This window comes from Cariama cristata, unplaced genomic scaffold, assembly GCF_000690535.1.
Source record: "Cariama cristata isolate BGI_N322 unplaced genomic scaffold, ASM69053v1 scaffold19881, whole genome shotgun sequence".
NCBI classification, from domain to species: domain Eukaryota; kingdom Metazoa; phylum Chordata; class Aves; order Cariamiformes; family Cariamidae; genus Cariama; species Cariama cristata.
The window spans coordinates 1-27,494 of NW_009597765.1; the positions used below are offsets into that span (position 1 = coordinate 1).

At 41.2% G+C, this 27,494-nt stretch overlaps 2 protein-coding genes across 2 annotated transcripts; one reads left to right on the top strand and one right to left on the bottom strand.

Annotated features, from left to right (window-relative positions):
• Window positions 1-355: 355 nt before the first annotated feature.
• Window positions 356-12,490, top strand: CCNE2 (cyclin E2). The gene is made up of 11 exons (XM_009709045.1): window positions 356-369; window positions 463-574; window positions 759-815; window positions 2,799-2,950; window positions 5,055-5,190; window positions 7,614-7,760; window positions 9,013-9,108; window positions 9,901-10,035; window positions 10,883-10,994; window positions 11,840-11,994; window positions 12,389-12,490. Exons 1-11 carry the CDS (start codon window positions 356-358, stop codon window positions 12,488-12,490), a joined length of 1,218 nt encoding a protein of 405 aa, XP_009707347.1.
• Window positions 12,491-13,653: 1,163 nt separating this feature from the next.
• Window positions 13,654-27,248, bottom strand: INTS8 (integrator complex subunit 8; the record flags this gene model as incomplete). The annotated part of the gene is made up of 17 exons (XM_009709046.1): window positions 13,654-13,946; window positions 14,215-14,258; window positions 14,362-14,426; window positions 14,521-14,594; window positions 15,296-15,346; window positions 16,699-16,802; window positions 18,678-18,796; window positions 19,910-19,971; window positions 20,056-20,112; window positions 20,807-20,840; window positions 22,318-22,502; window positions 23,571-23,692; window positions 24,204-24,405; window positions 25,094-25,204; window positions 25,840-25,973; window positions 26,854-27,029; window positions 27,161-27,248. Coding segments are annotated over 17 exons (1,745 nt in total), but the record flags the coding sequence as incomplete, so codon positions are not given.
• Window positions 27,249-27,494: the final 246 nt, after the last annotated feature.

Genomic DNA, 27,494 nt, shown 5'->3' on the forward strand with positions numbered 1-27,494 from the left:
ATCCTTTTGCATGGGAAACGTCCCTTTACAGCCCCGGGCTGGATAAGCCCAGCTAGCCTGAGCCAAACTGACTGCTGTCGTACGTGGGCATCCCTGTGTAACCCACTTCAGCAGTGTAAACCGCAGCAGGACGCGGAGCTGGGTGTGATCATACACCACACACGTCCTCTGCTCAGGCTTTCCTCACACCAGTAAAATACTTGTGCCCTTCTATTTTCGTTGTGTAAACCTTGCTGCTCTTTGTGATGCATCTTATGACACAAAGTACAGAATTTGGTCCCGACTTCTTGAGGATACAATAACTAAGCTTATGTTATTCCTTTGATCCAGGTAGAGATCTTGGAATCCAAAGAAGATGTCAAGACGCAGGTAAGATGTTAGCATCATAATACACCGGGCTTATCTGTATTCATCTAACAACTGTTGCTCTCCTAATCCCCAATGTCTTTTTGTTCTTTGCAGTAGCCGTTTGCAAGCTAAGCAGCAGCAGCCGCCACCATCATGTCAAGAAGAGTGTCCACAAGAACTTCAGGCACCAGAACATCTCCAGACTAGAAAAAGGAGAACAGCAGAGGTGACCAATTTGGACAACTTGAACAGTTTAATAATATTAAAAGTTCTCCAGTGCATTTGAATGGGAGAATCTTTACTCTGTGCAGTTAGAAAGCAGGGCGGGAGTAGCAAAAGTTTGCTTTAGCTTTAGAGGTGGGTGTGCTGGTCATTGTCAGTGTGTTGATGTGTGTGTCTCTTCTCAGCAGGAGATTAAGAAAAGAGAAGATGGGAAAATTGCTAGAAAACATCAATATGAGATTAAGGTAATTCAGTCTTGAATACCGGTTTGAACTAGGTGAGGGAGTCCATCTGGTTTATGTTGGTGGGTGTAAAGTTGTGCATTCCACGCTAGAAAGTATTGAATAGGGGAAGTCTCTACTTTCACATATTAAAAACTATGGGAGCTCAGCGTCTTGGCATCTTTTTATAAGTTTTCGCTTTTTTACGCATGGCTTTGTTGCACATAAAGGGTCCTTCAATGTGGAAACCACTGCAGAGTAAGGTTAGGCGTAAAACTGAGAATAAATCGAGATAATTCAGAATAATTCTATATGCAGAGCAGGTAAGGCCTAGAGGCAAGTCTAAACAAGACCATCGCACTTGGTTTGACTTCAGGAGTGGTTTTGCGGCCATTTAGTTAAGAAGACTCGTAACCATGCAGGCCCTCTTTACTTTCATTGCACAGTTCTTTTGATTATTTAAATCAGTTTAGGAATCTGTTTTAACTATCGCAGGCTACTCCTACACTAAGTGAGGGGCTTAATAGTTGTTTATTTTAAAGTAGATTAGTAAAATAATGTAACTTTCTCTTGCGAACAATCTTGTTCGCAGTTATTCTGTTTATAAACCAAATGACACTAACAGCTATGGTGAAGCAAAACTATTCTGATTGTGAAGTTGTCTTTGCAAACTTTGTGTAGGGAAAAATGCTGTATAAGTATATCAGCTGTACTGAGGGTGAAACTGTGCGTCATAACTTACCTTTGCCGAAAGTGGGAAATCCTGCTGCCCTGTCTTTCCTCCCTTGATAGCTGACCATGCACTCCATCCCCTGCCTTGCTTCATTTTTGGTTCTCTTTAAATGAAGCAGTATGCAGGTTCAACTTGCTAATTTGGCACTACAAAATAAGTTAATGTTCTGCTAGGTTAGTGAGTTGAATCAACATGGCAGAGGGTCTGACAAGCATCAAAACTGACAAAAGAAGGAAGGAGTGGGACTTGGGCAGTGAGGATCACAGGAGAGGAGGAGGAGCAGGATCTCCCTTTTTCTTGTAGCTGCGTGCTGTTAATATCAATTCTGCCAGAATACGTAACTTCACTCTTCGATACTTTAGTCTAGCTATAAAGAGCTTTAGATATACTAAGGAAACCATGTGTAGTTTTCCTATATAGCTGTTTTGCAAGGTGAAGTTTCTGTGTTCAGGGGCAGGTGTTGCTATTCCTTGTGAATGGGATCCCCCCCTAACTCCACAGAGCATTATGAAAGTTCTGTGTCACCATTTTGAAGGTTGTCAGCCATTACAGCATTGTGTATGCTCCATGTATTTGGTACCTCCTTACTTGTATTGCTTATGTGCAACCAAGTAAGTATTAGTGAACCAAGCTGCAGAGTTCACTAAAGTAATCTAAAATTCCTCCTCTGAAGCTTTCTGCATGCATAACTTTGCGCTCTTCTCCTTTTGAGTCATTGCATCCCATATTGGGCAGTGGCAAGCTGAGAGATCGTTCACAGCTGCTGCTTGCTCAGTGGGTATCTAGCTCTGGAGTTGAGATGGGTGGCTCCTCTCTGGAGTGCTTAATTGGAAGATAACAAGTTGCTGAATTTCCACTGAGAGACAGTAGAACCTCCACCCTCTCCTTTTTTTTTCCCTCTGCATAGATAAGTAGATAGGACCAGCAATCTCGTGTCCTGTGTTTTAGTAGTAACGAGTACCTTTGCCTTGTATACTGTAGCCGAGCAGCTCAAGCAATGGATATGTTACTTGAGTTAATAAACTAAAGACAGTTGTCTTCCTCAAAGCTGAGTTTCCCAAATTCATCACATTTGTTTATACATGTTCTGTCTTGACTACGAAAGGCTTTGTTGGCATTTAATCTCTCTGTCTTTCTTAGTTTCAGTACTTGAGTCAATGCCGAAGTCCAAAAAGACTAACACATACATTGTTGTTGTTGCTGTAACCTACTTCTCATCCTTCTTGCTCTCCTAGTAAAATCAGCATTTAAGAGATACCTTGTTTATGTTGCAGAGTTGTTGGCCGTCCACGATAACAGGAGGCATCTCACCTTGCATAATTATTGAAACGCCTCACAAAGAATCAGTAACCACTGACTTCTCAAGATTCAAAAAATACAGGTTCAGAAACCTCTTCATAAATCCGTCACCTTTGCCAGAACTGAAGTAAGTTTACCAGATGCAGCAGTTGTTGGTGTTTTATCAAATATGCTAAACTACTGTAGTAAAATCCGTTGTATTGTGTTTTTATAATAGTGGGCAGTACTCAACCCATACCTCTACTTGTCTCCTCATCCCACGAACAATTCAGTGTCTAAAAAAAGACAGAAATTCTGTTTTGGTTTCCTCTCCCCGCCCCCCAATCTTATAAACACACCAAACAAGTCATTTTTGCCTTTCAGAGCTGTCCCTTTATAACTTAACATTGGAGACTCTGAGTGGTTACGGGGCACATAACGGTTAAACTAAACTTCTTTTGGTGCTATTGGAAGTGGGTGACCAAAAAATACTAAGCAAAGTTTTCTTTAAGAACTTAAAAATGTAGAAATAAGCAAATAAACTGGTGGCAATATTGCTGTGCAGGTAGCTTGCTAATGTAATGCAGTATGCTTGGTGCAGCCACAGTTCTAGAAAGTTTCCCTTCTGCAGAGGGAGAGAATTCTGCAGAGAATCGAATTTTCCAACTTCTGAATTTCTTAGCCGTTCAGGTGTGTTAGATGAGTACCCCAGTTGCTGTTTGTATCAGCCTGGTATTTAATGAAAGAATTGTTAAGTTTACTGCAATGCATTAGGGAAAACTTCTGCTGAGGTGAATGAGAAGCAAAGCAGAACATGAAGCATTACTTTAAGAGAACCTGTAGATACACCATGTTTTCATTTGTTCTGACCAAAACTCGATCAGAACCGGGAGAAGCTGCATGGTGATGTTTTACCTCAGTGCAAAGCAGTAGGTCTCTTATGGTCTCTTTCACTGAGTTTCACACTCAACTGTTCTTCTCTCTCAGTATTAACTCCCAGGCATGCTGAATTGTGCTTTAAAGAACAGCATGCTCTTCTCTATACTCAGCAAATCACATTTTTTGTGTGTTGGAAAGCTTAGTGCAAAGTGGTTTTTTAAAAACAATAATAAAAAAAAGATAGTGAATGAGGGGGTCTCATGCAGTCCTTTAGCGAGTTGTTGGAAACTGCTGGATCCCACAGATATGTTCAGATACAGAATTCCATGCAAGGTGTTTAATCCTTGATGTTCACCTCTTGTCAATAGGCACCTGGTAAAGCTGAGCTCCATCCTTTCCAGTTAGCTGAATAAGAGGATCATTTACTCTCTCCTGCCACCTTCATGCTTTCCTAACTGCTGTAGGAAGATATGTCTTGATGCTTGTCCACTTAAATGGGGAGACTTGTGCATTAAGCAAGTATCTCTCCAGCTTTTACGTTGTGATGGCAGCAGAATGGAACTGATCTGGGTTAGAATCTGTAGGCAATACCAGTGATCAGGTCTGTTTAATCTCTCTCTGCTTCTGCTTGGGAAAGGTAAATATATAACTCCAAAAATTTCAGTAGGAAATCAGCATTGCATTGATTAATGTGCTGTCTCTCTTATTAACTGTAGGATGAGAAGTACATCTAAGAAAAAAAACCACATCAGTTGGTAGTAACAATAATTACAAGTTGAAAACAAGCCATATTAATGATACAGCAGCATCTTCTTCCCAAGTAGACTTGAGTGCTAATAAATTACAAGTTAGCAATGAACAACAGCTCAGTTTTTCTCACAATGCCTTGTTTCTGAGCCTTAAGGTAGGCTAGAATAGGAAGGGATGAATGAGTGACTTTTAAACACCATCCATAAATGTTTTTCTCAAACTAAACCAGACAACTTCATGTACGTATTGTATTTCTTGGGGAGTGGGGTGACTTTTTTCTTTTTTATGGGGAGGGTTTGGTTTTTATCTTGCTCTCTGGACAGCCACCTAGCTAGGCAAAATAGGAAGCTCTGATTTTATGTGCAACTTAGGGATGCACGCATTTAGCTTTTTTGGCTGTGCTATAAAACTGGACTTGCTGATGATCTTGGCAAGCTGCTGTTGTGGTGATGTAAAAGGTTCAAAGTACACCTGCAGCTTTCTAATTACCATAAGGATCTTTTAGTATGCGGAATTTTTCTTTTTTGTTCCTGAATATCTGTAAACGGTAAATAATGTTTTTATACTCCTTTTGTGAAGGTGTATGTGTACTTAACAACGCTTTGTGTAACTTTATTCTGTAGCTGGGGAAATTCCAAAGATGTCTGGCTCAACATCCTGAAGAAGGAGAACAGATACGCTCACTGCAAACATTTCACATCGCTACATTCTAGTTTGCAACCTCACATGAGATCAATACTGTTAGACTGGCTCTTAGAGGTATGTTCTTTTAGTTACTTTGCCATGTGTTATGCCTGTGAAGCAGGCGGATAAAAGCACAGCTTTTACATAAAGATCAAATAGCAAAATGTACAGTAACGATAAATGCCAAAACTAGTTCACAACAAAAGGGTTACAAGTTACTGCTTTTGATCCTCTTATTGAGCTACCTTGGGGTCTTCCCTGGTAGGAGATGCTGAAACTTCCACACAGGGCAGCGAGCAATAGTACTTAATTTCTGGTCTTGCCCCCCTAGCCCCTGCAAAGGGGAGAAATCTGGTTTTGAGACACTTGTATTGAAATTGCTGTAGACAGATTAGTTATAGAGCTCTAACTTTACATCTTAGACTGTAGCCACGAGACAACTGCATCTGTATTGAGGACTTGAGTTATCACCCTGGCCTGTCTATGGCAAGAGCTCTTAGATGTCAGCCCCTGACACTATTTTCTGACTTCTCAGTGAATTTTTAATTCTATCCTTTGAAGAGAGCAAAAGAAAGTAGTGCATTAGTGGCTGACATCTGAAGGTTCTTGATATAGACAGGTTCTTATTCGAAAAGGATTACAAATAAATCATATCCATATTCCAGTCTAATTGCTTTACTTCAGACTATTTGTCTGAAGTTTGACAACTATTCCACTTGTGAAACAAAATGGAAGTTCTCAATCTTGGAAGCCTATGTGAAGGAGTATTAGTGTTGGAAATATCTCCAGAACATATCTCTCTATTTACAAGAAATCTATATAGAGCATGTTCAATCACCGCTGCCAAAAGCAACGTTTGACTTGTGTATTTCTTGCCCATCAGCAGAAGGTTTACCGATTCCATATCAAGTACTCCAGGAAGCAGATGTTACAGTGGCACTCTTGCCATCTTGGTGGAACAGTGCTAATAGCAGGGGATTTAAAGGGAAAGGAAAGGTTTTGTGCTTGATTTTTTTATTTTTTTTTTTTTTAAATATGGTCTGAATATAAAAACATTCCAGTTGTGTACTTCACTGCTTCCTGTAATGTGTAATTTACAGACCACCATTAAATTGTGTTTTGTTGCTTGTTTTTGGAAAATCTTGAACTCTTAGGAAATCGTCCAATTTCCAAACAAAAATGCCGACAAGGGCCTTGTTGTTGTCCAGCTCAGTGGTTCTATACGTCTCTGTGGATTAAAATCCCAGCAACTCTGAGGGTTCTCCAGTAGCTCCTAACATTGTCTTCTGTAACATCATAACCGAGATACTATTACCAAACATTATTATGTTTGGGCGACACACTTTTATAGAAATTGTGCCATTATTCATAGGTGGGCCTGGTCTGTACGTTTTTAGTTCTGAATCTTGTTTGGAGCAGGAGTTAATAATATCAGAGTAGCACATCAATTGTCAAATATTGGATCCGGTCTAAAAGAATGAGCTGTGGTGTTACTGCCAACCAGTTGCATTTTTGATGGTCAGGAAGGGTTTTAATTCACAAATGAGCTTTCAACTTTGTCTTAGGAAATAGCTAGTAGTAGCAAGATTTTATTCTGGCTTTGTATCCAAGTGAAATAATGGAACACTTGGCATCTGTTTCTTGGATAATCCTTCCTGTTGAGTGTACATAGATTACAAGTAATTTATAGGTATCTACCTAGTTTCTAGTTGTGGAAGGGATACAGAGTTGCAGATAAGCTGGAATTGTGGTAGACCCACCCAAATTCAGCTAGAGATGAGAGGAAAAAGTAAACCCCTGCATAGGATCTCCAGGCCTGGGCAACCTCCTTTTTTTGTTGAACTGGCGTTTGAACCACTTTGATACAATGCAAGTATTAAAAGTTCTCCCTGCCAAGGAAACCCGCGACTGTGTGGAGCAGATGGCCGTTCTTGCAGTTTTGTTCCTGCTTAGTCAGGCTGTCGGTGTGCCTGAGGGGCTGTGGGCTGCGCTCCTGCCTTGCCAGCAGAGCCCCCTCCAGCAGGAGCTTCCAGGCTTATTTGCTGGAGAGCCAAAGACAAAGTTTTTTAGTGGCTCTGCCCTGGGACAGACCTACTAGGAATACAGGGAGGATCTGCTTAGTGACTTCAATTTGAGGTTTGAGCCCAGAGCATTCTTAATTGGGCAAATTAGTGGGGTGTTTTTTTTTTTTGCACCGCCCCTTCCATGAGGCTTTCTTCTTGTTTGTACTCATTTTTAGGAACACTGGATGCTATTTAGATTGGAAAAAGTGTGCTTTGGAAGTATATTAGTGCACCATAGACAATCTGTGTTTAGGAACACAGGAAATACTTTTTTCACTTCCATACTAACCACTACATCCTAACACACCTAGCTATGTGATAGTTTGTGTGTGTAAAAGATAAAATTGTGCTACTATTAAAGCTTGAATACTCCAATGTGTGTACATAGAGTTTTATAACAGAAAAGTGAATTGTTTTTTTTTTTTCCTGTTGTAGGTATGCGAGGTGTATGCACTCCACAGGGAAACCTTCTACCTAGCTCAAGACTTTTTTGATAGATTCATGTTGACACAAAAGAACATTAACAAGAGTATGCTTCAACTCATAGGAATTACCTCATTATTCATTGCCTCCAAACTTGAGGTAAGAAGCTCTGTTACAGGGAGGAGGATATTAAGTTTGGAATAACTAAAAAGACATTGGTAACGTATTTATTTCTTCTGTCTGAATCTTTTGAACTTGGTGGCGTACGTACAACACTGAAGGTCAGAAGAGGAATTTTTTTCTCCTCTTTCTTCTGTTGTGCTTATGTGAATCTCTTGGAGTGTAGTCTTTGTCCTCCCTTTCCTCAGCAGCAGGGAAGGAGACCACATAAACTTAAAAGGTGTGCAAATGTGCTAGGGGTAGTTTTTTTTGTCTTTTTCCAAATATACAGCAGTTGGCAAACAATCTCAGGAATGGGCATCGGACTTGAACAAAACCAAACCTAAATCTCAAACAGCCTGTACATCAGGCTGATATCCCTATAAATCTCTTTAGTGGAGTTTTTTTTTCTTTTGAAGTGCAGTGATGGTGATACATGACATTGTGCACTACATCTGTGAGCCAAGAGCGTATTTTTGTATAGTGCATGGTAGGCTAGGCTGAGAGAAAAATTTGGGAAATTACATTTTTATACTTGGAAACCCCCTGATCTAGCTGTTGTTCCTAAAGCCAAGGTAGTGCACTATAAGCAGCTGCCTATCCTAAGGAAATGCGTGGGGCATCAGGCTGTGGAGCCAGCTGGTAGAGAAACAGTTCTGCTGGCAAGTTCTCTTTTACTAACACACCTAACTATACATGGCCCCAACTGGCATGCCTGGGTTGGCAAATTCCTTTGTTAACCAGCTTTGCGCCATGGATTTTGCCAGCTACAGTGGCTGTGGGATTTTCTCTCTTCTTTTTCTAGCTTTTTTAGTTTTCAAATCTGTGCGACTACATCAGGACTGACATTGCACGTAACCTGTATCAGGAAGCCATTGCTAACATGGCAGTGCACTGTATGAGAATTAGGATGGTGTATGTTTTTACATCAAATTGAATGGCAGAGTAGAAAGCGGGATAAATGAAAGGGTGTTTTGATTGCTTGGTCAGCGTTTATTTCCCCAAAAGCTAAAAGAGTTGCAATAAATCTATTGTGTTTTACAACAGATAATATATTAACTTACTTGGTTTTAGTATCTCCCCATCCTGTAAGTTTCAAGTCACTTCCTATAATGAGAAAAACACTGTTCTAGCATAAGAAATGTTAATATTGCAATATGGACTGAAAAGTATTTGTCGGTATCTTCTCAAGCTTTCTTAAAATTGTAAGGCCACTCTAATCTTCGCTTTTTCCTCCCCCCTCCCTTTAAAGGAAATCTATGCTCCTAAAATACAGGAATTTGCTTACGTCACCGATGGTGCTTGTAGTGAAGATGATATTGTAAGAATGGAACTTATTATGTTAAAGGTAATAACTTTGTTGTGTTTTTAAGTGCTGGTCAAAAGACTGTCCAACTGAGCCTTGTATTTTAATATCACTTTTTTGCTTAGAAAAGGAAGATGTTTAGTCGGTCCCTGTTTCTGCAAAATGAGGGACCCTTCATTGTATGTGCAGTGGACCTCTAAAGCCCCTGGCTGGGGTGAAATCCCTGTCACTTAGAAAAGGACAGGTTTCTCACGCTTGTATGAAAGTAAAGGCTCTCAAGAGGTACCGCCAGCCACGGGGCAGACGAGGCGGCTGTCGGTGCGAGGTACTGCACTTGCTGTCTGAGAACAGGGGCCTTGAGGAAAGCCAGGCAAAGAACTGACACTACTCAATGCTCCTCATATTGGAAAGGATCCATCTTTACATCACAGAACTCTCATATTGGAAAGGATCCATCTTTACATCACAGAACTCCTTATATGTTTATTCTTCCTTAACAGACACAACCTGCAGGTTCAGGCAGCTAGCCTGAAGGGGTTGGGGAAATACTCTGATTTCCCAGCTTCTGAATGGGGAAGATATACATACGATCCAACCACAGAGGTGTAAGGATTCATGTTGGTGCTGATTGTAATGCAGCCTCTTCAAAAAGTAGTGAGAATGCAATCTAAAATGGCTATTTGTACTTGAAATTGTACCTAACCTTTAATGTCTTTTGAGGATCTGTGCAATAAGCTGAGCAAACTCAGAAGAGGAGATATGGGAAAAGAGATCAGAGCACAAAACTATCCTTGCCTGGTTTAAGGTGCTTAACTGTTTGTTTAATATTTGCAGGCTTTAAAATGGGAACTCTGTCCAGTGACAATCGTCTCCTGGCTGAACCTCTATCTTCAAGTGGATGCTCTGAAGGATGTTCCGAAAGTGCTGCTACCTCAGTATTCTCAGGAAAAGTTCATTCAGATAGCACAGGTAGGCAGTAAACTGTATTGGAAAGTGCTTTTTTTGGCGTGATTACGAGCACAACTGAAGGTTACACCCCAAAAACCGTTACAGAATGCTTTTCCTTGTTTCACCTCACCTCCTACTCCATTAGGGAACGTGCAAGTTTGACTCTGCCAGAGAACTTCACACTCGGTTTTGAGGACAAGCACCCATGTGTTTCTTGTCTCCCTCCTCTCACGTATTTTAAGACTTTTCTATACACTGGAAACACAAAAATCCATCTTGTTTTTTTAATCACTGTGCACTACAGCATTCTGTAAACAGCGCCAACAGCTCCGAGAGGAGGGTGGATAATTTAGGACGCTAAGGACAATTAACTGTTTCGACCTGTATTGTCTGTAACGGTGTTCCTGTGTAGTTGCCCAGAAGGCAGTCTGAGGAGTGTGCCGACTCTTTGAAACTGCTGTGGTTCAATTTTTATGGGTGTGTGTTGTGTCCAGCCTCAGAGAGGCTCACCGAAGAGTAGACTGGTCTAAGTCACTGAGCTGCTAGGTAATATTTTAATTTAAGAAAATACCTTTCTGGAGGTCTGCTAGGAGTTTAAAGGTGTACTTACATCTGTGCAACCAAAGTGTCTTGCATGTTCCTGGTAAAAGTGCAAATTGGTTTGCATCACAACTTTGTAAGACCCACTTTAACTGCAGTTGGTGCCAAAAATAAATCGGATGCATGCGATTGATGCTAAAAAAACTGAGGCATGTTATAGAGCACAGACTATAGGAGGAGTGCTGTATGCAGAGCAGTTTCTGAGGCAGGATTATACTTCAGTATCAGCTTTGTAACTGGTATTTTCTTCACTCTGTTATTCCCTCAGCTCTTAGACCTGTGTATTCTGGATGTGAATTCTTTGGACTTCCAGTATAGAACACTAGCTGCTGCAGCGCTCTGCCACTATACCTCAATTGAAGTAGTTAAGAAAGCTTCAGGTAAGAAGCCTTTGTAAAGCTTGGTCTTGTTAGGCAGGGAATGCTGGAAGCTGTTATGTGCTTGAGGCTGCTAAGAGTGTTACTGGTTTACCAGGCTGCCAAGGAGCAAAAGCTACACAGACACTAATACTTTGTTCTGTTCTGTGTGTTTTATATTTTTTTTTTTCCCTAATTTCACTTCCTTCCTACCACTATCTATGTTACAGAGACTTAAAAAGAGGGAAACACTTTCAGAAGCACAGTCTTCTCTAAGGAAATGAAGCAGATTTACCTTTCTTGCTTTTGAGCTAATACTACTGTTCTATGACTTCCACTTGTTTTGGGGATCTTTAGCTATACATTATTTGGCTACTTTTTCTCCTAAAATGTAGCTATCAAGCAGTTGTCCTTGTCTGTTAGTAGCATTCAGTTAACCTTTGTGCTAACTCCCGCCAGCCTGTACCTTACAAAGTGTGTGTGTGTGGGAAGGAAATCACTTAACTAAGCTCAGCGCTTGTGTGTTACCTGAGCTACCATAAAGGGTTGTGACAATAGTGTCTGTTTTTATAGTGTGACCCAAAATCTTGTGTTCAAGCTGAAAAAGTCACTTTAGCCTCCCCCAGTAAGCAACAGGAACCCTGATGGTCAGTGAGGTGCTTTGCTCAGGAGTCCTGTGCTCACCAGCCTCAGCCACAATGCTTTTAAGTAACAGGCACAAGGAAATGCTGGGACTTTCTAGGAGGATGTTTCTGAATTTTATCTATGTCCAGTATGATTTACTGTTTTTAAATTTATGACCGCGTGGGAACACTGTGCAACTCCTTCATGATTTCTAAATACATTACTGTGTTCTTTCTACCTGCTAGGCTTAGAGTGGGACAGCATTTCAGAGTGTGTAGAATGGATGGTTCCCTTTGTGACTGTGGCCAAAAAAGTCCCTGCCAAGCTGAAGAACTTTAAGAAGGTTGCATTAGAAGATCGACATAACATCCAAACACACACAAATTATTTGGACATGCTGGTAGGTGGTTTGTGGACTTGTGGTTTGGGCAGGTGAGGGTATGTGGCGCACCCCTTCTCCTGAGGGGGTCCAAACACCTCCCTGCTCACCTCACCCAGTGTGGTCAGTGGTGCCTAACCTTTTGGTTCTGGCTCCTGTTGGACGATGCTATAAACTAAACAGGTTCTACCATGCGCTCACAGGCTATAAGCAAAGGCTGGGATTAGAAATACTGGTGAAGCGTTGAAAAGATAATAAGCTTTACTTGGTTGCATAATGGCACCATGGCTTTTTACCCAGTATCCTAAATTGGAATGGTACCTGCAGCCTGAGGAAGTGCTGCTGAGCACTAGTGAAACAAAAAAGTAGAAGTGGTCACAGGTATTAACTGTCATCTTCCTCCCCCAATACACAGGAGGAAGTCAACAGCGGAGCAGCATCTACTGCCCCAGGTCAGTTATCACCCGTGTCAACAGGAGGAATCATAACCCCTCCCAAAAGCACAGAGAAGAAATGAAACATGGACAACAAACATCACAAACAGTTTCAGAAACAGGACTTGGTGCTTCAGAACAAGCCCACACTAAAGGTGACTCATGCTCGGTACTGCTGACTCGGGCAGTACAAGAAGCAGCAGATGGAAATTGAGACCAGCATAGACTCCTATAGACTTGATAAGCCTTAGACCAAGTGGCCTCTGTGCTGTCACAGGAGCCTGGACTGCTTTGGTCCATTCTCAGACATGACTTAGGTCAACTCTGACCATTCCTAACTTATGAATTTCAAGAACTTCTTAAAAATGGCTGAGTGGGAAAGTTTGTCCACTCAACTTGCTTACATGTCAAACTTGCTTTAACTTGAGCTAGCCATACAGGAGAACTTAATGATAACTTGTACATATTACCTCTTCTTTCCTTGGTTTTTTTCCTTTTTTTGGTAAGGTCAGAGCATAATGCCTGCCAGTTAGTCACCCACGAGCTCAGGTGCAGTATTAGAGGTCCGTGGGTAAGCAGTTTACTTTTTGGAAACCACTCTGCCCTTGCAGTAGGGTGCAGCCAGCCCTGTCTCACACTCTAGCTCCACAGGAGGCTGATGACTTTAAGGTGGCCCTTTAGGGCTGCCATAAACTTCAGTTCTAGTCTATCCCTGACCTCAGGTAAGAGTACAAGCAAAGGACCTGCTGCTGAAGTAACCGTAACTGGAAGAAATACAGTCCTGGGAGGAAGAAGGGGTATTTATAAGACCCAGCCACCAACTTGCTTTCAACAAGAACAAACATAACAAGAACTGGAGAGGGTATGGAAAAAAGTGAGCTGCTGGTACTCTACAACCACTCATGTCATAGGAGCAGTATTTTAAACTAACTGTGGAGCTGTATTTTATCAGTGTTTTTATAAACAAACAGCATTAACTACTGTGTTTTCCTTGGAATATTCACTACCTCTGACTCACTTCTGTGATGAAGGGACAGCACTGGGAACGAAGGGTACCAGTCCCTGCTCCTACCTGTGCCCCACAGGCAGGGACAAGTTTTAGGTGATGGTGAGCAGCCCACAAAGCTGCACCAGAGCATCAGGTGCCACCCCCCCATCCACATTACACTCATGCTCACTTTGCAAACTTGAATCCATGTCGTCTTCAAACAAGCCATGGTGGAACTAGCTGAAGTTGCTTCCAGCCTTCTGTACAGTTTGTAAAAATAAGGGGTTTATTATAAGATTTCATCTATTTCTAAAAAGAAAGATACTAGACTGTATATGTTGTATAAAAATTTTAAATGAATTTAAAAAAAATAATAAAGTCTTGAAAGATTTCTTTCACTTCCACACATTTTATAACAATCTTCCAGCCCTAGCCTAGAAGTAAAGTTTTGCCATTGCTTGAAGAAACTTCTTTTTTCTTCTCTGTGCAGCAAGCTGTAGGACTTCCTCGGGGTTGCTGGCATTCAGCTCTGTCTGGCCAATGGCTTTTATCTGGAAAGAAGAGAGACTCTGTCACTACCAACAGCCCTTACGGAGCAGCTCTCCCATCACAAGGCAGTTTCAGTGCTAGTTCAACAGGACATTTATTTCTGTAACAGGCTATGCCACCCCACCCCTAAACCAACAGCTTTGCATTAGCATCCAGACTATGCAACAAAATTAAAACTGGAAGTGGCAATTCTTTCTCAAGGCAGTTTCCAGGAGGGAAAGACACCCTAAGGAAATCCCACTGCCCCCCAGGCACCCTGTGTTAACTTACTGCTATCTGCCGCTTGTCTGTCTCGCCTCTTTTGTGGTGGAGATCTGAGGGTGAGTCAAGAAAAGACACTTGGGTAAGGAACAGACCTTCTCCAGCCATGAACATCCAGTACGAGCTTTCTGGAGTGGTAGTCTAGTGAAAGGATACATGTCAGATACTCCAAGATGGTGACATCCCAGATGTATTCATAGTAAGAATCCATGGCATCATGACTGAAAGAGAATGCAGGTTAGGTTATATCTAACAACACACACACACACACACACACCCCCAGTATATGTACTTAAACTTTGTTATAACATTTACCTGTTTTGTTCCTGCAGTGCCTTAAATGCAGTTTTATAGTCTACTTCTCTGAGGAACTGGCATAAAATAGCTACCTGTAAGGAAAGACTCACCGGTGATTTTGACAGCCTTACTCTTCCCTAGAACACCCCAGTAATCCCACCCCATTTCTAGACCTAACCAAGTGCTTGTTCCCACAGCAAGCAAGTCCTGAGCACCTCAACTTCGAGAGCACAAAACTCATTCTGAAATACCAACAACAGCAGCAGCGACAAGGAAGAGAAAGGGTTTCTACTCAAATGAAGGTTTCTAAACACATTTAATAGCTTTTACATCAGAGCCTACTATAAGCCTCGTTACTTCTTGGAGAATGAACAACCCCACTGAACAACCAGGGCCATGTGTGGTTATCATGAAGAACAAGGCTGGGTTCCCACCACCACCACCCCACAGACACTGCACTCGAGTTTCTCAACTCCAAAAAAAAAAAAAAAAAAAAAAAAATCAAAAAGCACACCACCCTCTACATCCTAAGAGAAAAATGGGACAAAAAAGCCCCAGACTATTTCTACTTTTTAAACATGTCCCAGCATATGTTTATTTACTGATTTGTTTCAGTCCTTTCAGTGTCCTAGAAGGAACAGTAACAACAATAAAATCTACTTCACTGCAGATTGCATTTACAGGGGAAGTTGGATTCAGTTTTACTTTTTAGAATGTTCTCCCCATCTGCACCTTTTAACATCAAAACGTTTATAAACAAATGTTTTACTTAATGCCATGTTTCACCTCTTACCTGAGTGTGACAGTTGAGTAAAGAACAACACTTGATCATTCTTTTTATCACCTACAGAATGGTTTGAAAAACAAAACACAAGTTTTGAAATGCTACTCTTGGAACACAAACAGCCATTTGAAATACAAGAGACCAGCTAAACAGCTATCTACATGCTTCTAACCCCCCCAGCAATTCCTGGGGTTTAGCACATCCACTGAGCCTTCATCACCTCACACGGCTATGACGTGCTGCAGAACACGGCGCTGCATTTCTGGTAAGAGCATGAGGCTGCTGCCCCTTTGAACACTTCACCTTCACCTCCTGCCGCCCGCAGCGAGGCCCTGACTGGAGTGGGAAGGGCAGGCCCAGCAGGCTCCCAGGGAAAAGCTCTCACCCTGAGGCAGGGGCGTGCTGTGCGACAGCACGGGGGTCCCAGCCGGGGCTCCTGCACCGCCGTAGTCCGGCAGGAGGCACAGCTTAGATTGGGCTGTGGACCTTCCGGATCCCAGACAGTGCCCAAAGCTCTCGCTGCACAAGTGGGCAAGTGAAATGAGCGGCAATCAGACAGGGTGCATACATAACCTCCTTCCCTGGCTCTAGACAGTTCCTTCCTTGTGCCTACCAAAACACAGTCTACAAGTAACAGAATGGTTTCCTGATGCACGAGACAAACACCTGGATAAAGGTTAAAGTGACTGCAAGATGTCACCGGAACATGCTGTGGTGGGGACTGAAGATTCCCCCCAACACATGCAGTTACTAAGGGGTTCTCACTCATGGCCCACTTACAAGCCAGAAGCCCCTTGTTACACCAACCCGCTCAGCACACAGGTACAGCTATGTACAGTGCCGTACCTCCGGCACGCTCCGACAGCGGTGAGCTACAGTCCCACCCATCTCTAGACAACCTTGCACAGCGCTGCGACACAGCTCTGCTCACTGTCAGAGTCCAGAAAAACCACCAGTAGGCATGTGAGAAGAAGCCGGTGTTGTCTGGATCTCCCTGCAATGTGACCCGTACTCCTACGCCTCACCTGCGCTAGCTAGAGCAGATGATATTTTAGAAGTGCCGCACCACACCGTGACGTGCGTGCGCTTGGCTTTTTCATTTGCTCGCTACCGCACTGGAGTCCAGTACCAGCACTTTCCCAGCTGGTAACTCTGCATGTTCAGCCTCTACGAACTAACAGAAAAGACTTCCGTGCTTCAGCAAAGGAGAAGCTTCAGATTTTCTATGGCCTTCAAGCAACAAGCAAAGAAAAACAGATGTATGAGGATTCATATCCCTAAAGGCATCAAGATATAGACTTACAGGCTACAGGAATGTGTGCCTGTCGAGCAGTTTTGTCTCTGCATAGAATTACGATGCTGACCGAGTCCAAAGATGTATTTTTGTACATCTAAATCACATTTTAACTCACCTGGTCTGTGTACACATCTGGTGGTACCATCTTATTAAAGAAGTCTGAGCATACAGCTCCTGCCTGTAGGTAATAGTGAAGGGCTGCTGAATACTGATTTGTTGCTGCAATGGAAAAAAGCAAAATAAGGTCTTAAAAGTAAACACAGCAGTAGTTTCTGAGACTCAGATCAATTGTTTATAGAATTATTCAGATACATATATATAACTCACAGCTGAATTCTACTGGGAAAGTGACTTGCGTATCATTGTTTAAAAAGCACAGATGCAGAGGAGGTGGTAAAACAGTGACAGACAGAAAACCTCACAATCAGGAAAACTAGCACCACAGGCCAAGTTCTGCTTTTCAAGAATTACATTTTTCAGGTATTTGATCTTATATCCCTCAACCTTAGAGTGGAAAAGAAGTTTGCCTTCATTGAACTTCGCATGTGGGTGGTAATGAAGGAGTTGAGTTGGTGCGAGTCAGAGAGGGCCAGCTGACACCACCACACGCATCTCCTGGTTCAGCACCAGGTTTTACTCCCCGTAAGTTCTTACTGAGCCGACGTGAAGAACGCCTTCAGGGCCTCTGTGGCGAGAGCAGCCCGCCTGTCCACATCGCTTCTGAAATACAGAGCTGACCCGTGCCAGGAGCACTTCAACCATTGCTCTTTTAACTACCTGCTTCTGAGGCTCCCTACATAAACGTCCTCCTTCTGGGACGCTGTTCCACTTTGTACGAGCAGTAAATACTGTCAGTTTATAACCCTGATTCACTCTCCCTTACATAAAGTGGCAGCGCTAAACACTGCATTAAGACTCTTCCCCTCACCCCAAGGGTTATAAAGCATCTTCTAGACAAATTTGTCTCCTTTGGAAGCAACAGGCCAGGATTTCTGCACTACATCTTACCACGCATCACAGGCATCCAGTCAAAAAAAGAAAGAAAGAAAGAAAGAAAGAAAGAAAAAAAAAAAAAAAAAAGAAGAGATTTGGAAACAAGCACCTTGCCTCCTGTGACAGCCCAAAGCACCAGCAAGCAGATGGCAGAGGCACAGCACATACCCTGTTTTATTGCCAGAAAAGAACAATCTGGCTTAAATGCTAAATTTCACTAGAGTGGTCTCAACAGATACCTTAAGCAGAAGAAATGCCCAACCACCTTTGAGGATGGCTATGGTCGTGTCCTCCTCCTCTAGCACATACGCCACGTAGTACCATACTTGTCTGGCTGTCCTCTGAAACATCATTCTTCACCACCTACCTCTCTGCACTCTCTTTACTCACGCTACAAAGTAAGGCCCAGGAGCTGACTCTAGATCGGGGAATAATTTCACAAAGCATAGTATCACATAGGCTGGGCAAGATTTCCCCAGGCAACCGCTGCCCTGGTACAGTCTGAGTCCATGTCCTGGTGCCAGCATCCGAAACGCTTTATGTCCCAATTCTGCTGGCTGCTCCCAGCTGAGGAGCAAGGATAAGTACTGGGGAAGTGGCAGGCTAGGACAGAATGACAGGAAAGAGCTTCCCATCACAACCAATACCAGGTGAGGAGTTGGTGCTTCCTCATTTATAAATCCTAGATACTTCCCTATATAAAATACAGATCCTCTCCACTCTGCTCATCATCTGCTCCAGTGAAGCTGATCTTCACATTTAAAAGCAAGCACTAGTCACACAGCTTTCCATTCACTTAAGAGACTCGAATGTTAGGGGTTTGAGTAATTATATCACTCAAGGACCAACTGCACTAAAAAAGTGAAGTTAACGATGGCTCTTACAGTAAAGTTTCCCTTACCCTATAAGCAAGTCCACACGACCCACCAAAAGCTCAGTTTCTCTGTGGGCTTAGACAACCTCCCAGACAAATCTACCTACACCACTGCACCTTACACTTCTTTTCGTAAGAAGAAATACAAGGAGGGTTATGTCAAGTAAATCTCAGAGAGGCAAGGTACCCCTACACACATGCTAAAAATAGACATTGGTTTCACTTACCGAAATAAATATCTGCCTGAATAATTAACCAGAAGTGGTTGTTTGCGTTGATAGTCAATGCATAGCTGACTAGCTCTTTTACTGTAACAGCCACAGCTTCAAAGTCCACTGATTGAAGACTAAATGAAAAAAGAAAGAAAAAAAGAAAGAAAAATAATTCCTAAATGATTGTTTTGTTTCTTTAAACACTAATCTGATTTCCCATCAAGTTTAAGTCCAAACCACCTTGCATTAAGTGTCAAGTAAAAATAACTCCAGCAAAGATTTAGTGTTGACTAAGGCTACTGTTGAGTTGGGTCAATACAGTAAATCTGACAGAACAAATACACCTTTCACAGACTTGGACAGAAGGTTAGAATTTTATCTGTGGCTGACACCATAAAAGGGTTCTGTGCAAGAATATATGTTCCCAGTTTCAAGAAGTTTGAGGACAACACCTGAAACCACTACAAATTTATCACAGCATCCGCATGAACGGCCACAGACAGCAATCTCTGGAAACTTGTGGAACTAGCTTGGAAAGAAAGGCCGGGAATGGTCTGGCACGTTGCTTGGGCAGATTTTCCCAAAGTTCACGTGGGATCTCCATTTTTAAAAACATGTTTTTTGTCACCCTACTGCTAAATTCTGGTAACACTGAGAACGATTTTCTTCTGCTTGACCTTATAATATATGCTAAAGTCTGCATCAGTAACAATGAGACTATTCAATCAGAGCAATTAAAGACGGATTAACTACACTAAGCTTTACACGCTCACTCTCTCTCACGGGAGTCATCTCTCCTGATGCATACAGGGAATCTAAACCAGCGAGGTTCCAGCCCCACAGAGTCTCTAAACTTCATTGGAGAAATACAGTTCAATCCGGCCAGAACAAATCAATACATACCATACACCTTTAGTACTTCGGCAATTATTCAAACACATCAAAAAATGTCAGTTATTTCATATTAAAGTATTATATAGTTCACATAGTTACATATAGCTCAGTAAAACACACAGCTAAAGAAACCTCTTTTTTTTCTTGTACCCACATCTCCATCAGGACCGTCAAATTAGGAGCAAAAAGCTCCATGCAATCAGACCAATCTGCCCACAAACAGACTGGGGGGAAGTGATGCCCTTACATGGCAGAAATCCCACTAACATACAAAAACTAATACACAGTAACTGGAACCTAACAAATTATGTAAATGCCTATTTTGAAAATTGTATTTTTAATTATCATCTTACTTGGGGATGGATGAGGGCCAGATGGAAATGTGCTCTGCTGCAATATCATTCACAATGTCTTCCTAAGAGAAGAAAGATGGTAAGAGAAATTACAAAAGAGAAACATTTCAAGAAAACCAAGTAAGATGTTTATGATATATACTAACCCGAACATTATGAAGCTTGACAAACAGGGACAATATTGTGGTTAAAACCAATGGTTCCTGTAAGGAAAAAAAAAAGTATACCTATGAACTAACAAAACTCCACTTTCTTCCCTAAGCTTTAAAGCTATGTAAACAGGTCTGACATCATTATAATTTCCTACTGACACAGGGCAATATTTTGTTAAGAATCCTGCAACACAAGGATGCTGCAAGAAAGTTTCTGTAGGAAGTCTTTAATTACTTTGCAGTTCCCTGAGTAACTCCTTGGATACAAACTTTAGTTAGGTTTTACACATCGTTATGTTGTTTCTGCGGCTACTACCTAACCTTAGACTTAAGCCAGGTATACTACAACTTTCTATGCATTTATAAACCCATGAGCTATGAACAACTTCCTTTCCTCTTACTTCTGCTGCTTAGTTACGATGCAAGTAGCAGCTTCCTCCTCCTTCCAAAAGGAATGCTTTGCTTCCTGACAGCTGCAATAAAATATACTCTTAATGTTAACAGATCTCCACCGTCAAGAGTCCAGGTTAATTATTTATTTTTTTTTTAACAAGCTATTCCACACTGCTGTATGGCAGGTATAGGAAATTCAAAAGTTCTTCAGCCATACAAAACACCTATACAGCTGCCAGACTGTCTGGATTTTAACAAGAAAAGTCCTATAAATATTATATCAAGTCTTAAAAATATTATATCAAAAGGAAGTTCTGGTTGCAAACACATTCTCAAGACAACTATAACTTACCCGAAGCTTTTTGATGAAGGACAGCAATTCACTCCTAATTAAGGACACAAATACCATGTAAGTAATCGTCCGCAACAAAGAATACATGCAAACTTAATACACTGGAAACGAGAGTCAGCAAAGCAAATTCTTTACCTGCCACAATAGCCTTTTCACCTCTAAGTTTACAAATGTAGGCTATGTAAGTGAAAACATTCAAGCAGGTCATTCACTTTTAATACAGTCACTAGCAAGTTTTACTTTTACATTTAAAACAGGTTAAATAAGAGGTATCTGTTATTCCATCAAGCTATAAAAAGGCATGAAAATCACTTTGTAGTAAGTCAACCATTGACTCTCAAAGGGAAAGCAACTGAACTGTACTGTAATTCTCCAAGCTAAGATTGCAACAACGACCTACAGGCTTACAGAAGAGGGTACAGTGATCATTTATAATGTACACTGATTTCCTCGTCATGCCACATCAGAAATTGTCACCATAAGACAATCCAGACAAGCACAGCCTGTTTGGAAAAGGTTTCACTGCTTCTTTTCTATAACAACAACAGGGTCACTGCCCTTTACTGTTTGAATCAGAAGGGTCAGAAAAGGTTCAGTATCCTGGAGTACACCTGTACTGCTTCCTTTCCCTTGCCAGAGTATACAACTGAAGCCTACAGCAAGCACGTACCCTCTCACACCCACCCCACAGCCGTGTAAGCAAAAGCAGCTGGCGTTCATGCACACATTAACCTGATGAGCTCAAGGAAGGCAAAGGAACAGTCAATAGTTTGACAGGGGCACCTTTTCCAAGTTTTTAACATGGAAAGCTGTTCAATACAATCATATATTCCAGAATTTACTGTAATTGGCAACTTATAATCAGGCTTGGACTTAAGAACAGGCTGAAAACACTTAGTGAGTGGACAAATCAGAGAGTCCTGAATCAACCAATCGGTCAGTTAAGGCTAAGGCTGGCAGAGGTTAGGTAACTGATAGTGAAATTACTTCAGTCAGGAATGTTTTCTTCCTTCCCCTTTCCCCCAGGAGATCAACTGAACTAGAATTTCATTTCAAGACTGTATAACATTTAGGTTTAGATTCAGAAATCTAAAGCTAAGTCTAGACACCTATGTTGTGAGCTAGGTGTTTAATACAGTTATAATAGTTAACTGATACAGCCAATGGAGCCTGCAGAGCAATTCTATTTGAAGTAAAGCAGACACCTCCAGTCGGTCAGCTAAACTCCCCTCCAGATGCCACCGACTTCACTGGAAGATCTACACTGATAATGGGAGCACAGGCATATATGCTTTGGTGTCTGTACGCTGACCTGACAGACTTCTTTTCTCTCTCTGAAAAGGGAAGTCAACACACACCACTAATACCCACCACCAGTGGGCAGATTGTTCACTCAGAGATCTTCAGCTGTTGCCCCCACTCTGATAGCGGAATCAAGACAATTTTTGAAGGGAACACGGCATCAAAGATACAATTCAAATGATCTTTAAAAATTATTTAAGAAAACACACCTGTACATAATGCCCAATGTAGACTCCCTGTGTTTTATCAAACTCACTCTGCCATCATTCCCCCGTTTGTGCTGGTTGGATACACTGCAGATTTGTACGACTACTTCCCAAAGGTCTTTAGCTGTCCGTCTACTTTCTTTGGGACCTGGAAGTTCTTTGCAAGTAGCAGCCAGCAACTGCCCCAGCTATGCAATGCAAGAGAAAAAAATACAGTAACTACAGCTTCTCTGTACATTGACCAGAGCAAAGGAATTACTGGCATTCAAAATTGCTAAGCAAGTGATCTTAAGTTACAAACTACAAAGCAATGTGACTAAACTTTGCAGCAGAGGTCACTGATGAGGAACCTCGAAGACGGGAATTAAACAGAGGATTTTTCCCTTTATTCGTTTCCTTAGGGTATATTTCATTATTACAGGCTCCAGAAAACAAGCTTTACACTCTACTTAAATATACTGCATATAACCTAAAACCCACAAAATATAGTTTTACAAGACTGGCTCCCTAGAACTTCCTTAACTTTCATATAATAATTAATCTGAACTGAAACTGGCACCCTCTGCTATACAGAAAAAGCTGAATCTCAAAATGGAAATTAGGAAATACCACAGGTAAGCAAGGCAGGCCAAAAATGAACCTGTCCTGTAATATGATCTGCATTCAGCTTCATTGTCTGACTTTGAAGTAGAACCATTGCTGTAAAACCATTTTGAAAGCAAAGTTTCAAAAAAAAAAAGGCAGTGCTTGAACGTCTCCAGAAATTCAATAGTGGTATTGGGTTAAAAAATGGAACCATTACAGTGCATTTGGAAAACAAGTGCCTTAGGAACAGAAAACCAACCAGACATGAAGCCTGAGATGTGTACACTTCTCATACCTCCCTACAGGAATCTAGGCTGAGTTCCAGTTGAGAGGAGAGTCCTTTATGGAAGTGCCACAGGGTTTGTATCAGCTTACGGATCATAATCACACAAGTCTGATGCTTATGGAACCAGCCTCAGCTGGCAGCCAGCAAGGCCTAAGATGCAGTTTGTTTTGTTTCTTCTTGCAGCACAGCCTCCATGTCTTCTGTCAACCATCAAACACACCTGCTGCTTAGCTCTGCTGTCTTCTATACCAGACTTAATTCATTATAGCCACAAAACCCAACACTCTTTGAGACAGACAGGTACATGCTTTTGAAAGTACAAAAGACTTCAACAGGAAAAAGTCGATTACAGCCTGACAAGGCTTTGAGACTGAGCACTCATTACCTTTACATAAGGATTAGTTTGAACCAGAGGTAATGGAACTTGCATGGTCAAATACTCATTCTCACACCAGTTTAACAGGAAGGCAACACATTCTTCAGCTATAACTTGTCGAAGAGGAATATCTGGAAGGAAAGGGGTTCTTTGCTTAACACTTTTTTTTTTTTTTTGAGAAAACAGTGTTGTGTGGAAACAAGCAAAACCCATTCCCTCTAATTAGCCACTTCTGTTCCATGTCACAGAAACACACGCTTAGCCCTACAAGAGACCTCACCTCTGAAAACTGGGAACAACAACAGCTTCTTCTAAATACAACAGTACGACTGCTTTAACAACTAGCAAAACTTTTCAGGTGAAAATGCAGACATGTTTATCCTGTTCAAGTCCTTTAAGTGATACTAAACAGAAACTGTCAGTGTTCAGCAATATGTAGGCATCATGATGTTGCTGTTCTCATTTCCAGCTTCTAAAAAACTAACCTAACTTCTAAAGACTCAATAAAACCAGTGTCAAACTTCATTATTGTTTTTCCAATTATACAACTAAATGGTAAATCTACAATCAAAGTTGGGCTTTTTGCCTTTCTCTCAAGCTTTGTGCTTTACTGCATCCCGGGAGAGACAGCAACGTGCTTACCAGGTACTCTCATTTCCAGATATCCTCGGACTCTGCTTATAAGATCAGAAGGAGGACGTTCACCAGAAACACCAGCTCCAGCTTCATGAGTGTAAATGTCCAAAAGTAACATTTCATTCAGCATGACTTGACGGAGTTTTGGAGAAAACTCTGTCACAAGCTCCAAGCAAGCAGCAAAAAGCTGTTTTGCATGGACAAAATCCTGCAATAAAAAGGATATGCATTAATGATTCCTAATGGACTCATAAGGGAAAAGACTAAGAGTTAAAGTGCTGTTCAGCTCTGTCCTGGCTGAACCACCCTCGGCATCCATTATCATTGCTCAAGCATCTCACAATTACTATTTACACTTTTGAGTTCTTTGGACTTGCTATCAAGCTTAACAGTTCCAACAGTTCTAGATTTTTCAAACAAAACAAGAAGTTTAAGCAAAAACGTATCAGAAGTAACTATGGGCATATTAGGTACAGATCAGTTTTACCTTGTAGTTTAGTAGACTACAGTGTTGTCAGTTACAAAGAAAATAAACCAGCATTCCAATAAATTCCTTATGTAAAACAGTTAGCCAAAAGAACAGCACTTCATACCAGGAAGTCAAATCACCGCTGGGGTTAGATGCAACATGATTTAATACATCATAATCAAAACTCTGTATGAATGAAATTATCTCCAGGCCTAACTCACTGGAAAGCCATTATTCTTGCTTTACTGGTGGAATTTTGTGAGACAAATATTTAAACCTTTATATGACACACAGAGTTTATTACTACATCTCCCTCACCTCCTAAGTTTTCAATTCTTTTTCTCGAAAAGGGTTTTCCGTATTTTCAGTGTTGTTAAAATTCAATTCTCCAAACTAACTCATCAGTAACTTCAGATGGTTTGCTCACCTTAATTGCACAGCAGTGTAATCCCTTCGCCATAAGGATGTAGACCAAATCCCTAGTCAGATTGTCTTTGATTCCTAAAATAACATTGCCGTAAACATTTGGTACTTCCCACTGGGAGAGAAATACATAGGACATTTGCACAGAAACAGGTTTTAGAATTCACAGCACTGCTAAAAACATTATAAACAAGACTCAGATATTGAAAGTGACTGACATCTAATTACAAACTCTTTCATTTTTACATCTAATCAGATGTATTGCTCATATACCAGTACAATAAAAATGGCTAGCTACCCTACTCTGTTCATACTCTGAATATGCAATAACTGGGAGGGAAAAAACAAAACAAAGAAGAAAAGAAATCCTTACTTAACAAAAAAAGATCTCTTCCTCTCTCCTGCTCCCAGCTTTTAATTACAGGAATTTAAACTAAAATAATATTGCTAACTACTCAGAACACTGAAAGCAAAAGCTACAGAAATTTGTTTTCTCACAAGGAAAGTTTGTGATACAGCCAGTAATTCCTTAAAACAAAGGTAATGCATTTTGTTGTAATACTTTTCACAGAGAATATGAGTTTAGGTATGTATCCTCATTCTTGTTACACCATCATTATGCAGAGGGGAAAAAAAAACAAAACAGAAGTCACATTGAGGATCTATGACAAAATGTTTACTGCTCATTGCAGTATGATACCTAACCAGTCCTTGAATTACACACTCTCATAACCACATGAAATAAATTACCTTATTCGAAATAGTCCAGAATTGGCGTTCTGAAGTCATACCATGCAACTCAATTAAGATCTGGCGAATCCGCCAAGGATCTACTGACAATATGAGCTGATGTTCAAGCTGGCCAATATTGACACTTGCTGAAGCTAGAAGAAAAGCAATCAAGTTTCCAGCACATTCCTTCTTAACATAGATGCTTACATTTTTTTAAAATATAACATTTTAAACATAACATAGTAAGAACAGCAGATACACCAACGCTTTCATAGGCCCTGTACATCCTGTCGTGCCCTTTCACAAAGCCCTTGTGCTACTTTCCCAGCTCCTCTGACCTAAAGGGCTGCTTGCAACACCCCCTTTTCTCACACCAGCAGCTTTGAATACACCCTTACCCTTGCTACAAGCAAAGCAATAGGTTAAAGATCTGCACAAAAAAGTGTTCCTATGCTGCCTTAGTAAAAATACGCATTTTCACAACTGGTTTAAGTCAATGCAAGACTGTACTAGAGCTGAAAAGGTAAATTCTTTGACACCTCTTGTGTTAGCTTTGACTTGTGCAGCTGCACAGCCAGCCAGCTCTATCTGGGAAACGAACTGGCTGAAAAGATCTGTTTCACTCTTGTAGGTTTAAAACTTCATCCAGATGGTAATCCTGGTCCAGTTCACCACACAGTCACAAAAGCATTAGTGCTGGTTTGAGTCCAGAGGCAGGATGCCCTTTCTGGGAACAGCTGCCACAGCCAGATCTGGTTCGAACCAACTGCCGTGCCTCTCTTTCACTTGGTCAGCCAGGACACGTTCATTTGAGCATATCTACTATACTCAGTTGAGATGCAAGCAAAATACAAGCAAGTAACAGCCACTTTCTTGAACAAGCAGGACATTCACCAACTAAAAATGGCAAGTATTCTCTCCAAAAACATTCTCTCTAAACTTTTTCTGAGAACAGACCTGCACATAGAAACCTCAAGCACAGAAATAAGTAACTGCCTGCATATAAGTTAATCGAAATGCTGTGAAAATTACCTGGGATATCATAAAAAGAAGTCACAGGTTTTGTGCACAGGTTGATTCGAGGAGATCTCTTCCGCATTTGATCAATGAGCAGCTTCCGTTCATCATCTTTCAGAAGTTTTATGAACAGCTCATGAGATGAAATCATGAAGACAAGCTGAAGATCTTCCAAACCCAAACACAAGTTTCTAAACAAATAAAAAAGTTAATACATGAGCATGAAGAAGCTGCTTATTCTTCCAGTTGTAAGTTCTCAAAACGTTTATTGTGCTGTATTACATTGCTTACAGACTGCAAATTCCTTAAAATGGGTACATACTTGAGAAATGCTGCCATTTTTCTCTTCAGTGCTTCGGAAGCATTTTCCAAGTTTATTGATCTTGAACAAACCTGAGAAACAAAGCAGCCTGTTAGAACTCTTAAAATACTTAGTTACAGATAATGTTACCGCCCAGTTTTCTGACTCACAACTGGGATTAGCCAGTAACCCACTCCCTCAAAGGAGGCGAGAAAGTTATCTGGTAAACACTGTAGCCATCACAGATAGATCAGAGTTTCTTTGAACCTGTACACACCACAGGCTGTTTGAAACAACTGTAATCTTCCCTCAGACACAATTCACCTTTTTTCCTGTTCCTCTGATACTTAGGTGT

Bases quoted from the DNA above. Each gene is read 5' to 3' on its own strand.
- CCNE2 (XM_009709045.1), top strand. The intron at 7,761-9,012 runs GTAAGAAGCTCT...CTCCCTTTAAAG, and splicing joins TCATTGCCTCCAAACTTGAG to GAAATCTATGCTCCTAAAAT. The intron at 9,109-9,900 runs GTAATAACTTTG...TAATATTTGCAG, and splicing joins TGGAACTTATTATGTTAAAG to GCTTTAAAATGGGAACTCTG.